General features: G+C 40.9%; 2 protein-coding genes across 3 annotated transcripts; one reads left to right on the top strand and one right to left on the bottom strand.

Moving 5' to 3' along the window:
• Positions 1–8,252: 8,252 nt before the first annotated feature.
• Positions 8,253–13,550, bottom strand: LOC125881880 (threonine synthase-like 1). 2 transcript variants are annotated; one of them, XM_049565306.1, is made up of 4 exons: positions 13,207–13,550; positions 12,775–13,060; positions 11,669–12,675; positions 8,253–9,845 (listed from the first exon to the last, which is right to left on the bottom strand). In XM_049565306.1, exons 2-4 carry the CDS (start codon positions 13,028–13,030, stop codon positions 9,042–9,044), a joined length of 2,067 nt encoding a protein of 688 aa, XP_049421263.1. In that variant the 5' UTR covers positions 13,031–13,060; positions 13,207–13,550; the 3' UTR covers positions 8,253–9,041. The 2 variants fall into 2 exon arrangements, with proteins under 2 accessions (XP_049421263.1, XP_049421262.1); XM_049565305.1 differs by having other exon boundaries at positions 8,254–9,845; positions 11,669–13,060.
• Positions 13,551–14,115: 565 nt separating this feature from the next.
• On the top strand, positions 14,116–17,407 carry enkur (enkurin, TRPC channel interacting protein). Its single transcript, XM_049565321.1, has 5 exons — positions 14,116–14,195; positions 14,610–14,755; positions 14,838–15,061; positions 15,234–15,380; positions 15,687–17,407. Exons 1-5 carry the CDS (start codon positions 14,116–14,118, stop codon positions 15,858–15,860), a joined length of 771 nt encoding a protein of 256 aa, XP_049421278.1. The 3' UTR covers positions 15,861–17,407.
• The last annotated feature ends 32 nt before the right edge of the window (positions 17,408–17,439 follow it).

Genomic DNA, 17,439 nt, shown 5'->3' with positions numbered 1-17,439 from the left:
CAGAAAAGTCACTTATAAAACAAATTATTGTGCAATTAAAAAAGTTTAACAAACTATTTTACATAACTGCAACAAGGTAGGGCCCTCAATCATGCCAACAGAGGATAATATGACCACCTGACTACCTATTTTCTAGCAAAACATGACATCAGCCCAATATAACCCACAAGGTTTTTTAGGGATTGACTCTAAAATCTTCTGAATTACTTTACCAGGCCATGAAAGCTCTTCATGGCCTGGCTCCAGATTACATTTACATTCTTCAGACAGAGGTCTGCTTGTCCCAGGGTCCAGGCTGAAGACCAAAGGGGACAGAGCTTTTGCCACCAGGGCCCCGAGGCTCTGGAATGACCTGCTTGAGGAAATAAGGCTCTCTGAGTCATTGGCTTATTTTAAGTCTCTCCTAAAAACATACTTCTATCAGAAAACATATCCTGACTTTATCTGAGCTGTCTATTTTATGTCAGCTGTCTTATTGATGCTATTTCCAATTTATTATCTTGATTTTAGTGTTGGCCTTTCTTATTTTATCTTTTACTGGATTACATTTTATGGCATGTCTCCTTGTGTTTTAATTGTGTTTAGTCTAGGTGCTATACAAATAAAGCTTATTACTTTACTGTCAGATCACAGTTGTGGTAAATGCAATCTGCAACCAGTGCAGTACAGATCCATGCGGGCATTGGCTATCGTGTCTTCTGTGTTCTTCTGAGAATTTAAGCAACCTGGGGTGTTCTACTGTTCATCAAAATTAAAAATACACATGATGCATCCTGAAATGGGTTATTCCAATTTCCTCAGATTCAGTAGGCCCATATATGAAGGTATATAAAGGTACATCATGCGCAATGGTTGGTTACAGTTTGCAGACACATTTAAACTTGGACCTTCCTATACTGATTGTACATAGAGAGCAAGTTACTATAGGAACATTACATTTGTTGTAATACAAAAGACGATACTTTAGCGAGCTAACTGCTGGCACCTACCTGTCTGACAGAAAACAGGCCAACTCAACACTGTTCTTCTTCCTCTCCTTCAGTGCTCGCCAGCAAAAGTGAACATGACAGCCAACACCAGATTCACCCTGCTGTCAGAATGAGCTTTGTTTGCTTTGTGTTTTGCCTCACCGTATTTGTGTTTTCTGGTGTTGTGTCCACTAATTTTGTAGCTTTCTCTTGGATGCATACTGCTTATGGTCTGATCATTAACTTTTCATAACGTCCCAACCTTACCTGTGCGCTGTTATCAGGTGGGGGCTACATGCCACTAGATGTCTTGACCACAGCAAAATAAAATAAGAAAATACAAGCAGAGGACGGATAAATACACCACCACACACTTCTAGTGGGTCATCAGTGATGACTGAGGAGGATTATTTTTGACTCTACACATTGTTTTTAGGAAGATCCTGCACAAAATCTAGTAAATTCACCCCACCCCAGGACGTAGTCTAAGCATTACAGCAATGATTTAGGAACAACCAAAGCTGGATTTGGGAACCTTGGACTTAGGTCCTAAAATCTTGGCTACACCCCTGCACCCATGCACAATGAAATGCACATCTTTGGACATGCACTTTTTAAAATTTACAATATTCTATGGAGGAAACTTCTTTCAAACACTTGTATGAGATTGTGGATACAAGCGGACAAATTGAGTTGCCTCAGTAAGGTGGCTGGGCTCAGCCTTAGAGATAGTGTGAGGAGCTCAGATATCCAGAGGGAGCTCGGAGTAGAGCCGCTGCTTCTTTGCGTGGAAAGGGGCCAGTTGAGGTGGTTTGGGCATCTGATCAGGATACTTCCTTGGTGCATCCCATTAGAGGTTTTCCAGGCTTGTCCAACTGGTAAGGGACCCATAGACCCAGATCACGGCAGAGGGTTTTCATGTCTCATCTGGCCTAAGAGCTTCGGGATGACCCAGGAGGAGCTGGAAAGCGTTACTGGAGAGTGGGACGTCTGGAGTACCTTGCTCAGCCTGCTGTCCCGGCCACACGGCCGTGGGTAAGCTGATAACAAAGGATAGATGAATGGACAATATTCATTTTTTTAGTGTTGAGGAGTTATTTACTTATGTGTAGCGGTGCTGACGTGAATTGCAATTTACTGAAATTAGTTTCCAACTTTCAGTCAGTACAAGGAGAAGAAAATATGGTGGCTGCAACCCCTTCAAAATGTTGTAGGAGACCCTGTAATAACCAAGACAACAAAGATGAAAGTAGCTGTCAAGCTGGTGTGCCCATATTTTGTTATTGAGTATATCTTAAACAAATTAAGGCCTGCAAAACTGATATTAAGGCAAACTGTTTCAAGTTATAGCCCTGTGAAGACAACATTTGTAGACCAGCTTCACTGATGCCTGCGCCAAATTCTGTTTATCATAATCTCAGTATTACATTAGGGATTTCAAAAGAAAAGAAACTATAGAGTCAGGGATCTTAGGAGCAGAAGCTCAAATCAATCCGGTTCACCGGATCCTCTTTCCAAACTCCTCCAATGCGTTAATTTCCTCCTCTCTCCTTTCTATTTCCCTCCACTGTGAAAGAGCAGTTTCCATTATGCCACAGGTTCACATTAAGGAGATGGGAACAGGCTGGTACCTGCAATTATCCTTGCTCACCCAGCCGTGGGCCTCTAGGTGCTGAGCAACAGCTGGCTCTCTCTTTCCCTTCAACCACTCACACGCGCACACACACACACACACACACACACACACACACACACACACACACACATGCACCTGCACACTACCCTCCTCCCCCTCCAGACACTTTACCCATCCATTCCTCACATTCACCTGCCAAGCAAGCAGCTTGATTAATAAGGCCAATGCTCACAGCGGAGCAAAGCACAGACACAGAGGAGAGGAAGGCTGCAAGAACAGAGTCGGTACAAAGAAGCCTCCAGTATGTGAGCGTGTGCTGTGTAATATATTCATGCACAGTAAAATAAAAAAAAAGGTGATCCGTCATCCTGTAAGCATGGAAACACACTTAAGTACAGTGTGAGGGGTGACTGTAAAATATTGCACTGATTCAAAAGAATAAGTCGTAATTTATCTTGATGTCCCTCAGCGCCTTTCTCCTTCTGTCTCACCACAACAACACCACAGCTCAGGTCTGTCAAGAGCAATGGATCACTTCAAACCACAGAGACGGGATTCTCCCTGTTGCTCTCTCATTTTCACACAAACACTGTCAGGTAAGCCGACAGGCTGCTAGAGATGGGGTGCCCATTTCTCACACACACTTCTGTAGTTTTTGACTCTTTGTGATACTTTGTGCAGTATGAGGCCTCGGGAAGAAAGCAATATGCAGCATACTCCTGTTGTGTTTGTTATCTCTACATCAGTGGTTACCAACTGGTCCAGCCACAGGGTCCAGATTTCTCTTTAGTCATTAGTTCAAGGCCCACACAGTTCAATATATTCAGCGTCATACTTGCAGTTAGCCATGTCTTTGAGTTTGTTTGCTGTCTCAGTCGAGCAGCTTTCAGTTAATCATTCACCCTACAGCAGGAAACCACACTTGAAAAATAAAAACTCTGTGCTGGAAATTTATTGTATTTATAAAAAGTGTGTTTTTTACAAACTTAACACGTTTGCAAGTCACTTGAGGACCATTCAGAATGGATCTGTGACCTACTTTTGGACCACAACCCCCAGTTGGAAACCACTGCTCTAGATGTCAATGCAGAAATTGTTGACTTTTGTTCTTTTTTGCCTTTTGATATTTAATTTCTTTTTGTGTGTAACTTTTTGTGTGAGTTGTAGGCACCTCTGTTCAGATTCTTGTGTGTGCTTTTGACCTGGCACTTTTTTTTCTCATGGTTTGGCCTCTTATTCCAGTTAAAGCCTTTTTGGCCTGTGATCCCTTAAAACAGACAAAGTCTAACTCTTCATAATGTCACTCTTTGTGACAAGTTAAACCAAAAGGGAAGTTTATTTACCATCAGTCTACTACACTATATGTGCAATACTAGTTTTTTACCTGTGAGGATTGGATGGCTGAATGTATAGAGGATGTGGTGTTAACTGTCAGCATCGTACAGGAGTAGCACTCCTAATTTTGTTGTACTTTTTAATAACACTATGACAATAAAAGGCACTCTGATTTTGATTGTGAATACTTTTTTTTATCAGTCAAACTTAATTTTTATTGTGTCTTTCATCCAGGTTAGTTTAAAATGCTTCAAAAGATAACTGACAAGCTGATACAAAGACAGTACAGATGTTAACAGTGAAACCTTGAGACTAATGCACACAAGAAATAAAAATGCTGGAAATAATAAATCATAATAATAAAAGTAGTATGTAGTAGTAATATTTTTAATTTTAATAAAATCAATAAAATCAATAAAACCAACAAAACAGAGGAGTAGATTTTTTTTAGTTAATAAAAGACAATAACAAATACAAGCAAAACTTTTTAAAGGAAAATTAATGAAAAAAAATGACCTGGTATTTCATAAGAAAATTTTAAGTTTTAGATGAACGATACGATACAATACGATATGATGCAATACAATGCCATACCACACCATATGTCCCCGTAGGGATATTGTCTTGACTCAGGAGCTCTTATACATTTTGAACTTTGTGTAGAGAAATATGTATCTTTCTTTTTTCCTGCATATCAGGCAGAATTGTCTCCACACTCCATTTCCATCTTCAGTCTGACATCCCACCACTCTACCTGATTCCCGTGTGGAGGAATTTGATATTCCCTAACCAATCATTTTAGACCAACATATCCAACTGGATCTTACAGCATTTTAATTCAAAACACACCTGTGCGGCCGCCATGCCAAAATACTGGTTTAAGAGTTTGGCGGAATTAAAACAAACTACGATGTTGGGTGATGTCGGCACAGCTTGACAACACTTAACAACAGCTTGACAGTGGCATTGGTCCCCGTGTGGCACTTGTTGGAGTGATCGCCTTGGAGTGGGTGAAGTAACGGTCTGGACCTAGGCAATGTCTTTTTCATGCCTCTGTGCTGGTGACAGCTGTGGCCCGAGGCAATACCTTTTTTTGGGTTGTCTGTCTGGCCTGCTGTCTGTTCCTTCAAGATTTTGGTGGTCAAAGGTCACTGTGACCTAACAGAGCACATCTTTGGCCATTACTCAAGAATTTATACACTAACTATGACAAAATTTCACAGAAATGTCTAATATAACAAAAATTATGAAGTGATGACATTTTATATCCCAAAGGTCAAATGTCAGCTTCACTGTGACATCATACTGTTCTGCAAAAACACCTTTCTGGCCATTACTCAGTGTCTAACATAACTCAGGAACAGAAGGGGAGACATTTGGTCAGATGCTGAACTGGTGACACTAATCTTGGGTGTCCATTTTGAAACTGTGCTGATGGTATAGATCTTCTGTGCTCCCAGGTTGGGAACCACTGTCTTAGACAATAGTGCACCTCACACAGTGTGTCAAACCTTATACATCACATCTGGGGACAACAGAGTTGTAAGAGAATAGGGTCCCCATATGTGAGTCTGTTTCTTTTCTGCCACAAAATCCTAAAAGCAAACAGGCCGCTTCTTTTACAGTTGAAAAGAAGAAGTGAAGAAAACATTTTTCCTCTCAGTCCTGGCAAACCCTCGCAGAGACAGTGATCCAGATCAGAGGGCATGCTAGCAAAGTGCTTTGTCAAATCTGGCCTGACTTTCCATCTATTTTAACAACTGCAGTCATAAGCAATCCTGGAGATCTATGAAACTTATCTTCCGCCCTCTTCTCCCCACTCCTGCTGAGGCAGCACCTGGATTTAAATGACTCGACTGATAGCCACAGAGACTGGAGTCATTTCGGGCTCTTCTGTTATGGATGGTGTGACGTCGGAGGGTGGAAAATTACCCTCGGGCCCACTCCGCCCCTGCTCTATATAACAGGATGTTGCTTCTGACAGATGTCTGGCAAAAAAGAGCAATGTGGTTTTTTTTTGACAGTAACAGAAAGCTTGTATCATATTACCAATGTCCATATAACCATCCTCTGATACACCAAAGTCACAAGCTGTAATTTTATTATTTAAATGATTTGGGTTTGTAACTACTTTCCAATTCACTCCTTTCCAAAATGATTGTCTTTATGGAATAATACATATCGTACAAGACGACATGACCTTGGTGCCCTTAATTCTTGTTAAATCCAGTGCACAAGCTGTTGTATTTAAATAAATAAGAGGAAAATAACTTCAGAAAAGCAGAACATCAACTAATTGGGACAACTCTCAATCAGTCTGTCAAAATATAATATCTTTAACCCTTTGAAATCTGAGCAAATTGCATTGATTTCTTTTAAAAACGTGGGAAGAAGGCAATGAACAACAAAAAAATATTAGCAGGAAATTAGTAAAAAGAGACAATTAAAAACAAGAAAATTAGTGAAAAATGAAATTGAAGTTTAAAACAAACAAATAAGGAAATGACCTGGAAAGAATGCTTAAAATTATAATATTTCTGAAACATAATTTTAAAATGTAAAAACAATAATTACATAGTTTTCCTCAGCTTTTTTCCTTTTTCTCCCTATTTTTAATTTTTTTTTTTAAATTAATTTTCTAAATCTACTCACTTTTTTGCACTTTACGGGACATGTCTTTCCAAGTTGCTCACTGCCTTTTTTTCCCATGTTTTTGAAAGAAATCGCACCAGGGTTCAAAGGTTTCAATACTCGCGAAAGGCATCTGAAAACAGCACAAAAACTGATGTCACTCCAGGTTTCAAGGGGTAAATATAACACAAAATTATTGTCAGAAAGGTAATATCTGTTTATGACATTACAGCGAAAACACGGTTCACTGCGTTGGTCAAACAGTATCAGAAATGAATCAGTCACAGGTGTTACTATGCCCTTCCTTGTTGATGAAGTCAGAAGGAAACATGAGCTGAGTCAAAAAAAAAACCTTTTTTTTCTCCTTCCTTTACCTCTGGAGGCACAGCCCGGAATTTTTTGACTAACGGAAGTGCAGGCGCCTCGGTGATCGCTCAGACCCTTCACTTCCGGCAGTGCTCCCAGGGAATCGCTGTGTTGTTTACAAATACTTCAGGTAGAAAACCAGCAGAGTTTAGCTATATATCACATTTTTTTGTAAAGTCTATAAACACAATGATTGAACAAACGTTGCTATTTCTGTGTGCACGTTTTGTAATTAATAACATGGTTATTAGCTGGGCTAACCGCTAGCTGTTAACGTTAGCCATTAGCGGTGTTTGTAATAACCATAGACTGTATAAAAATAAGGTATTAACTCAATAAACGGTCCGTGAATAAAATATTTTTTCCAGCAGCTATCTTAGTTACAACATAATTGAGCTAGCAAAGCAGTTTTGTGTTGCTATGTGTGCTATTTATTCAGTTTTGGGAAATCACAATGTCTAGAAAGCATCAGTGGCTGCAGCCGACAGGGACAGCTAACACTAGCAGCAAAGCTAACATCAGGACGTCATCTGTTAAAAGCCTCCCGTTGTCGGATACGACATGTAACTACTCCAGTTTGCTCAATCATGTTGTAACTAAGACATCCGCTGGAATTTTTTTTTTTTTTTTCACGTTGACGAGACGCCGTTTTGGGTGGAGCGATCACTATGGGCACGGAGCTTGCTGTTTCTGTAGGTACACATTTCCTGGGGACACCTGCACATCTTGGCCACGCCCCTTCCATTGTGATTGGCTAAAGCGCAGCATCGTTCAAACTCAAAGCACCGCCCTCCGCCCCTCTCTAGTCGTCTTTCACACAGGGCTGCCGACAGATTCTACAATGTAGATTGCAGAATCTGTCTTGAGAGATTAGGTGAAAGGCAACATCAGGCTTGACTTAAACACATGCACATTCACATCAGACAAAGATTTGAACTGAATAGATCGATTCTTAGATTCTAACTAATAATTGAGTCAGCTATTTAAGTCAGTATCGGCCTTAGATCTGATATCAGTATCAGTGCATCTATTGTTTCAATACAGTCTTTTTAAAGACTTTATGGTCCTGAGTGTTAAAGCTAAGAAATGTGAAGGAGAAAGGGACAGATGTGGTTCAAAAGGTTTTATATTAATAAAGCCTTTCTGCCTTCTGTGAAGTGGTTAATGAGACAGTGGACACTGATTGGATGAGTGTACCAGCTCAGGAGCTTCACCTGGCAATTAGTGGACTGTGGAAACCAATTCATTAGCTGCATTTTAATGTCACATTGTGAGATCCACCATGTTGCTTCAGCGCTCCTCACATCAGCCGAAAAAAGTTTAAGTCATAAAAAAAGAAAAGATTAGGTAAATAAAACATTTTAATATAATTAAAAATATTTTTCATGTCCATATTTATTACAGTGTATACAGTAACTGTCCTGAACAAAGACACAACAGAGCTTGACAGATATCATTAAGGAAATATACGGCACATAAGTATTGTCACACTGTAATGCATAAGAATACAATTAACTGGAAAGAGATGATTATCTCACTGACTGCAGATATTGATTTCACATCACTATTTACTAGTTTACTTGACCTTCTGACTTTGCCAGTGATTAATTCTCCTCATAGTGATAGGGTTACTGCAACACTTGCACCAGTGTTCCTACACAGCCACAGCAGTGGCTAAGAGGTAGACACCCCCATCTAGTGGGCCAGGGCTCTGATAATGATGTAAAGAAATGTTGCATAATCAATAGGCTTTAAATTGAGCTTAGGGCTCTATTACAGTGTAATCAGAGTGAACGTATTGTTCATTTTTCTCAATCCTGCAGGCTGGAGACTTTTAAATTATGTCTTTAAAATCAATTTCATGACCACACCTGCTGATAAGTGGTGATTTTTCTTCAATTTTGTCATTGATTTTTTTTTCTGTTTTAATTTCTTTCTTTTTTTTTTTGCCAGATTTGATCTTTCATGTGCTTTTATTTGTTAAATTTGCTTTAAAAACATTACAAATTAATTGGGAAAAAACAATATACAACCAGGATACGTAAAGACTTTTTGAAAATAATTAATTCTGATTTATATCAACATTAATTTAAGGTGAAACAATCCTACATAACTTTCAAGAAGGAGTCCTGTATCATGCTCTCCACCTCGTCCACCAACACGCCGTAATCTGCCTGACAAACAGCATGTTTCCTCCTGCCACTCTCCTTCAGGCACTTCATCATGTCTCTGTGGATTTCAGGTCTGGATGCAGTAGATCCGAGCTTCTTCAGCTGCTCGACGGGATCCTCGGGAATATTCCGGATTTGCAAAGCTTTGAACACAGCAGGTGCAAATTTCCCGTAGTGAGCGGTGGAACAAAGCACCACGGGACACGCACTGTCCTGCAGCCTATCAGCCACCACTTTCGCCACGGCGGTGTGTGTGTCCATGAGGTAGCCCGTTTGTGTGTGAACGCTCTGGATGGCGGCCAAGCAGTCGTCTTCAGAGCACCAGCCAGCCAGCACTTCCTGCTGCATCCTGCCAAGAAGAGGCTCAGGAACCTGAAAGTGCTGCTGCCTGTCTAAGCGTGTGAACAGCTCCTTGACAAGACGGCCGTCTCCATCTGAGACATGGAAGATAAACCTCTCGAGGTTGGAGGACTTGAGGATATCTATAGCCGGGGAGTGGGAGAGCACCAGAGGCCGTCCCCGGAGATCATACTCGCCTGTGGTGATAAAGTCCGTGATGATGCGGTTGTGGTTGGACGCACAGATGACTTTTCTTATCGGGATGCCCATTTGCTTGGCGTACACGGCTGACATGGCGTTGCCGAAGTTACCAGAAGGGATGCAAACATCGACAGGCTCCCCGAACTTGATAACACCGTCCCTGCACAGATCCAGATAGGCTGAGGAATGATAAACCACCTGCAAGACAGGGAGAAGTTAACAAAACTGTCACACTGCATGTTCCAAATAAAGTGAGCTGCTGCCTCACAAAAACTTTTAGAGTGTAACTTTGCAAACTATGTTTAATCTGCACAAATGATGGAAAATCAAGTGGTAGAAAAAAACACAACAGATGACAAATCAATTAAAAACACCACAATATAAAAGTATATGAGACATTTTTTATTTGCCAGTGTCAAAATATATTAAGTTCTGAAATGTTACAGATGGTGCAATGGTCTAATAAAGCTGTGACATTTTAAAGAGATGCTGTATCTGACTCAACATGTAAGTTAATTCCCTTGTTGCAGCCTAAATCACTGTAAACTGAAAATCTTTGGGTTTTGGCATTTTGGTCAGAATAAACAAACATTTTGAAGACATCACTTTTACCTCTTGGAAAGTTTGTGCATTATGCCTCATGTGCATTTGGACATTTCATAGTCTAACTATTCAGTCACTGATCCAAACAATCAACTGATTACTCAATAGCATTTTAGGGACGTTTTTTTTTTTCATGTCACAGTAGGAAAAACACAGGTGTTAATATTACAATGAATGACGGCAGAATTCCATTTAGCTGTTTCAGCGTCAGGCTCCTGGTATCATGCATGCTGGCTCACTGTCACACTTTAATAGAATACAGCCATAATTAATGTTATTACTAACTACGGTTACAGTGTGTGTTTCAAACATGACATGTTTGTGAGTCACTGGTGATCCATTCAGAATGGACCCTCAACCCACTTTTGGACCGCGACCCACCAGCTCGGAACCACTGGATTAGCAAGTGTACAAGGTGTGATAACCATCAATGAAACCAGAATATGCAACTCTATTAGTGACACCTAAGCTTCCCCTGCCATTAAAGGGTAACTTCCGTATTTTCCAATTTGGACTCTATGTTCCCATGTTTTTGAATCAAAATGACCAATGGGAACACAGTTTTTTTTAACTGGTTCAATACTGAGCAAGACTGCTGCAGCCAGCAGCCACGAAACAGGCTGCAATGTAACCACTTGGGGCATTTGGGGACTGTCAACTTATGTTCACTTAAAGTGCTTGTTTTTACCACTAACAGGCTCAGACTGTTACTCTCTGATCGCTTATGGAACAGATCCCTAAAAAGATGGACCCTCTGTTAAAGAGTAAGATCCTTTATATTCAACCAGAAACAACCTGACATCAGTGATGTCACATCACCATCACCAAACCCACCAGACTCCATTTAAAAAAAAACAGTAATTTTAGCTTGTACAGAGTCAGTGTATTTTTACATCTTAATGGGCGATTTAAGGGTTTATTTAATCCAAACCAGGATTGGTGATTGTTGGAACAGTGAAAAGAAGAACCAAGATGTTTTTTGTGAGTTTTATTTTGTTTCCGTCAGCTCTGAATGAAGTGTGTTCTACTGTGATTAAATGACTGTTAATTTAAATGGAATCTGGTGAGTTTGGCAATGGCAATTTCGAGCTGTTTCTGGTTAAACAAAATGATCTTACTCTTTAACAAAAAGGTCTGTCTTTGTATAGATGCTTTACATAAGTGGCCAGAAAATAACAATCTGAACCCTTCAGAGGCAAAAACGAGCACATTTAATGGACGTAAATTGATGGTGTGATACTGAACCAATTTCAGATATTGTTGTTCTAATTAGTCACTTAGACATGAAAACATGGGAAAAAGGGTCCAGGTTGAAGCATACCAAACCTACCCTTTAAGTCAAAATCTTTGTTATGGACAAGCCCTATAACAGAAAGTGGTTTTTTTTTCCATGGAGTTGTACTCAGTTATAAACCCACCTGTGGCAACAGCCGGGCCCAGTTGATGGAGTTGGCGGTGCTGAGGACAGTGCCGTACTCCACAGCGAGGTGTCCGGTCAGCCCAGACTCTCCAAACATCCTCTTTATGGTTCTCTGACAGAAATCAAAGTCTGTAAGGACGCTCACGGCCCTGGCGTTGCCCTCCCTGAAGCTCGTCATCTGAAGCTTCTGAATCTCACTCACACCGTCCTCTGGGAAGAACACCAGCACCCCTGTCCTGTGTTTGTCAACGCCACTGAGCCTGCTGAAGCCACTGAGCACTGCACTTCCTGTGTCCCCAGAGGTGGCCACCAGAATGAGGTAGTTGCACATCTGTGGGAGGCAGTAAGCAAAGAGCTGGGGCATCAGCTGCAAGGCGAGGTCCTTAAATGAGGCGGTGGGGCCGTGAAAAAGCTCCTGAACATACTGGTTGTGGACGAGATGTTTCACGGGTGCTACTGCCTCACTAGAAAAGTTAGATCCATATGCTTTGAATATCATCGTTCTGAGATCGAAAGCAGAGATGTCCAACGGGTGTATGCACTTTTCAAGTAAAACTAACGCTCGTTCTGGGTACGACATGTCAACTAGTCTCAGCCATTCACGAGCATCGAGGTTTGGGAAGCCATTTTTGGGAACATAGAGGCCTCCATCTGTGGCCAGACCCTCAACTACCACATCACTGAAGTATGCTTTTTGATTGGACGATGCCACGCTGTCACTCCTGGTTGACACATATGTTTCTGCAGCATGGTTCTGATACCTCTCCAGAGCCTTCAGCACCTTGTCTGCCACTTCCTCCACTGTGTCCCCTTTTCCACACAGCACCCGCACATCAAGCCACTTCTCATAAAACTGTTTCCTGTAACACAGAATGTCTTTCATGGACACCCCTGCCTCCTGGCCCACTATCCTGTTCACCTTCATCCTAGCAAGTCTCTGTATGATGTCTTCGCTGTCCACATCCAGGTAGATCACCAGTCCGGACTCTCTGATATGCTGCATCGCTGCAGCGTGAAGAGGGTTAGAGCCTGTCAGGGAGACAACACACCCAGAGGCAGAGAACTTACACAAAGCTTGGCCTTCTTCCTCCAGGAAACACTCACCACCAACTGCTGCCAGCTTGGCAGCCACAGGCATCCTCCATGTCGTCTCCAAGACATCATCATCAACGTCAATGACAGGTAGCCCCAGTCTGTGGGCCACTATCCTCCCCACTGTGGTCTTCCCTGCTCCAGGAGCACCCATGAGCAGGATGTTTGTGTCCCCCAGCAGGGAGGCTTTGGTGGAGAGGCATGATTTGGATGTTGGAAAGAGGCTGAGGTAGCATCTGACAGCTCTCAGTGCATTCAGGAAACCCATTGAGGAGTCAAATGACAGCAGGCTTTTGTCCTGTGAAAAATAAGGACATTTAAAATAAAGTAACACGTTTGCCACCTCATGTTTGGACACTCCTCCCTGACACTGCTTTAACTTTGCACGTGTTAGCCAGGACAGTTGATCTGTCATCATATAAGCTGAATGAAAACGACACTCACGTGAAATGGCGTCTTTCCGTACTTCAAACCGGATTATTCATGTTTTTAATGGACTCTGTGGTATCTATATGGTTTGTTTTAACGGTAAAGCACCATGCAGCTGCACTACAACACACTTGACCGGAGGATCACTGCACTGTGAAGTATTCACAAACAACTACGGTCAGCCTGGAGGGACAAAAGTGATGTGTCCTCAATGAGAAGTCGATTTCCTGTTGCAGAAAATATACAGTAATTCAACTATTTTAGTTTCTATGAAGTCTAACCGGGGGCTTACAAATTGAACGATACATGAACGTGAATCACTTTAACTACCATAGGTTTTTTTGCATCGCGGAACGTGCTAGAAGGTAGTCACCTTTGTGCTGCATTCAGGTGCTCCTCGGAATGTTGTATTCCGCTGAGCCGAATTCTAAAGTAGACTCACTTTCATGTAAGGAAAATGCAATTTTATGCTAATTATGATAAGGCAAGACATGGAAACAGAGTCAGAATCAATTAAAAAAAATATTCTGACCCTTTTTTGTGGTTAAGACTGATTTTTTATAAATTTGTAATTCAGTGGCACAGAGATTGTGTGTGCCGTAGCATTTGAAAAAAATAAAGGTTTTAATTGGATAACTAAAAAGAGATGTATCCGAATTCTTTATCAAAACCATGACACTGTTCGTGAACTTTAGCTTTACTTACATATGAATCTAAATTTACAGCTTTACAACTGTCTTGTAACGCAGCATTTGCTCCCTCCGTTGCCTAGCAACTAGCCGGCTGCGTGTTGTGAAACAAATTACTCTGACCCCAGAATTTAGTCCATGTTAGCTTGGCCAAGTTAGCTAGCCAGTTTTTTAGTTAGTTAGGTGAACTTTCACCGTGTCTTTTTAATCCTTCGCCTGCTCAAAGTCTGTCAAAATGTCGGAAGTTGTGTATCCAACGGAAAGCGTTTACAACCTTCTTACAAAGGAGGAGGTTCATGCTCAAAAGCCGCAAAGGTACCTACTCTAAACCTTATGTTAAATTAACCTAGCTTCATGTAGCTAAGCTAGTTAGCAGAAACAAGTTGGCTAGACTACAGGCTGTAACTAAGGAGTTGTTCATGTTCAAAGAGTAAAAAGACCTGTAGTTGGGTGAAGAAGTTAGGCCCTTAACATTGACAAACCAGGTGGAAATTAGCTAAGATATTTATTGTTACTTGGCTAACATTTGGCCTATATCAGAAATAAGCTAAAATGAATAAGTAATAAGAAGCATTTATCATTGTGTTTACCTGCTGCAAAGTTTGTCTTAATTGTATACACATTTTATTTTATTTTGGCATATAAATAAAAGAAAGTTAACTAATCTGAATTTTACTGTCAGCCTGTTTTATTGTGTTTAAAGAATGTATTCTTGTGCTGCACCTGAAGGTACATGTCCAAGTACCGGCCAACAGTTATTCTTGAGGAAAAGTCAAACAAGGGTGCAATGAGGACAATGGGACCAGCAAAAGTAGAGGTGCCCTCCCCAGAGAAGTACCTCAAGAAGCACTCAAAGGAGCCCAAATTACCTGAAAGTGGGTTCTCCTACTGACTAATTCACCAGTGAGTGGGTGCATCTTTGATCTGTTGTTCATTCAAATTTATATGCTGTTTCAGAGACACAGTGTTCGAAAGAGGTCCGAAACATCTGCACTATGAAGAGACTGCCTGTTCCTGCGAGGACAGAGATCCCACCTATGGGTATTCACACCAAGAGAGACTTCATAAAGACAGCTACAGTGGTGCCAATGAAGCCCCAGCCTGTCTGTGTGGACACCAGCAAAGGACATAAGCAGCCTCTTGAGAATTCAGGACTTGTCCCCAAATACATCAAGAAAAAGGTATTTTTCTACAATATTTGACACTTTAATCAGCTATGGCAGTCGGATAAGTTTAGAAAAAAAAATAGAATATTACATGACAGCACATAGAAAAAACATAATTACACTCCCCTTTTTAATCTATCTTGCCACTGTGAAAGTATTATCTAAAGTTTCCAGTTCCTATTTGCAGCATTACGGAGAGGTACCAGAGTACCTGCAGCAGCGCAATGAACAAGAGCGGAGAGCACAGGAAGAGTATGACGAGTTTGTGAAAGAACAGCGGGAGCAGGGAGTCATGAAACACCTGTCTGACGAGGAGCGACGAGCCGTCCTGGAGGTACTTAACACATGGCTGCATGATGCCAGTTCTCTTCCAAAAAACAGCAGGGGATCATACAACTGGAGGAAATGAATCTGATGATTTCATGCCTTTGATGTTTTTAGGAAAATACTTTTTTCAGTCTTAATAAATCAGGATAAAATGGCCTACTGTATGTGTTTCCCCCATGCAGATTTTTGTCACAACTAGCTGAATTAATACCATATGTCTAAGCTACATTAAGTGCTGAATGCTAACAGTCACATTATCAAGCTGATTTTATTGTGACAGTTGTGTGTTTGACCATGTGGGTTCACTATGCAGGGCCTGAGGAAGAACTTGCATCAGCTGCACCGTGAGTACCAGGGCCTCTCTCTCGTCACGGACAGCCTGTCCAAGAAGTCCCGCAAGGAACGTCTGGAAGTGGCAATAAAGCAGCTGGAGAACGACATCAACCTCTTCGAGAGGTTTAAGACCATCTACATCTCCAATAACTAAGATATTAAAAAACATTAAATTAGATGTACTGTACTGTCTTGAGACCAACACCCTTACTTCACATATCATGTGGGCTTGAGTAAAATAAAATTCTGTATGTGTATATTCTCATGATCTGTCACATGAAACATGGAAAATAGATGAAACTCCAGTGCGAGTTATTGAATCATTTAGAATTACCCTCTGGGGAGTGTGTAAATTCACAGCAAATTCAAAAGCAGTCTGGCCAGTCAGTGAGAGAATTCACAATGGACTATTGCCATCGTTACATCTACCACTAACAGGGCAAATCATGTTTTTAAAGTGATGTACTCTTGGTGAAATATAATGTAATTTTGAAGGAAATTTTGTAATTTAAAGCTACAGTTTTTAACTTTATGAATCAAAATGAATCATTATGATGAAATAAAAATCAAGATTCAGTAAGAAAATTTACTTCAGCTGGTGGGTCGTGCTCACTTTTCGGCTCAACTGTCGTTTGACATGGCAACCAGGTAGCAAAAATTCTCATTTTACAGCTAAACAGTACCCTAAAATATGTTTGTGAAGACATTTGAGGCAATAAATGGGCAATGCAGTAACGGAATCTTGATTCATATTTGATCAGCGTTGCCTAGTTTGACAGTTTGTTGGCAGTTCATGACCTGATTGACAGCTGTGTTAGTGCTTGTGTCCACATAATTGTTTTACTTTGGCCGAAAAGCTGTGGCAGAAAGCGCTCCCAGTGTCTTGTTTGATGACGTTATGTGAACAGAGGGTTGACTACACAGCTAACAAGCTTATACAAGTACTTGTGCTTTGGATATCACTAAATCATTATGGTGTAAAGCACAGCACACACCAGCAACATCCAATGTCTGATCTGCGCCCACAAATGAGCTTTTCTGTTGCAATGGTTTTTGTCCAGCGCGAATAAATGCGGCCAGAACTAGCTTCTCCTCCACCTTGGTTTTTAGGGTGATGAGTACTGTCCCAGGTGATTGATTTCCTGAAAGGGAGCATCACAGATGACACCAGTGGCATTCTAAAAAGTTTAGAGACTGCGCAAAAAAAAGACGCTGGGTGTGGCACTTTTTTTTCTAGTCAGCTGCATGCGGCCGCATTAGTTGGACTTAATTGGAAATAATTGAAAGAAGAGCTTGAAGAAAAAAAAAAACACTGTGGACATAGGCCCTTTAAGACTCCTGTGCTCTGATTGGTTGTTTTCATTCAGGCCTTTTCTTTCAGTCTTGCAGATACCATTAAAGGCATTTGAGGTGCTTCTGAGAGCAGTAATTTAAATTTTTCACATATTTTGTCTTACTGTGTATGACAGTTTCAGCCAATATGACAAAAGTTATTTTCATAAAAGTCACCAACTGTAGCTTTAACGCCTCTTTGTATTATAGAAATATTACATTTTGAGCTGCATATAATGGCAAACAGCTGTTTCTTGTAAATGTGACTTCTTGGGGAACAAAAGACTAAATAGTTGGCTGTGTAGTCTATAAGAGTGTCCTTAAAATCAATTGAATTCTGACTGAATAAAATGTCCTGCATAGAAACTGAAGCAAATATTTGTTGTCAGTTGTTTTCATTG

The sequence above is a fragment of the Epinephelus fuscoguttatus genome, linkage group LG21 (assembly GCF_011397635.1).
Source record: "Epinephelus fuscoguttatus linkage group LG21, E.fuscoguttatus.final_Chr_v1".
Lineage (NCBI taxonomy): Eukaryota > Metazoa > Chordata > Actinopteri > Perciformes > Serranidae > Epinephelus > Epinephelus fuscoguttatus.
Note: the sequence above shows the minus strand (reverse complement) of the source record. Positions and strands in the feature narration are given on the sequence as shown.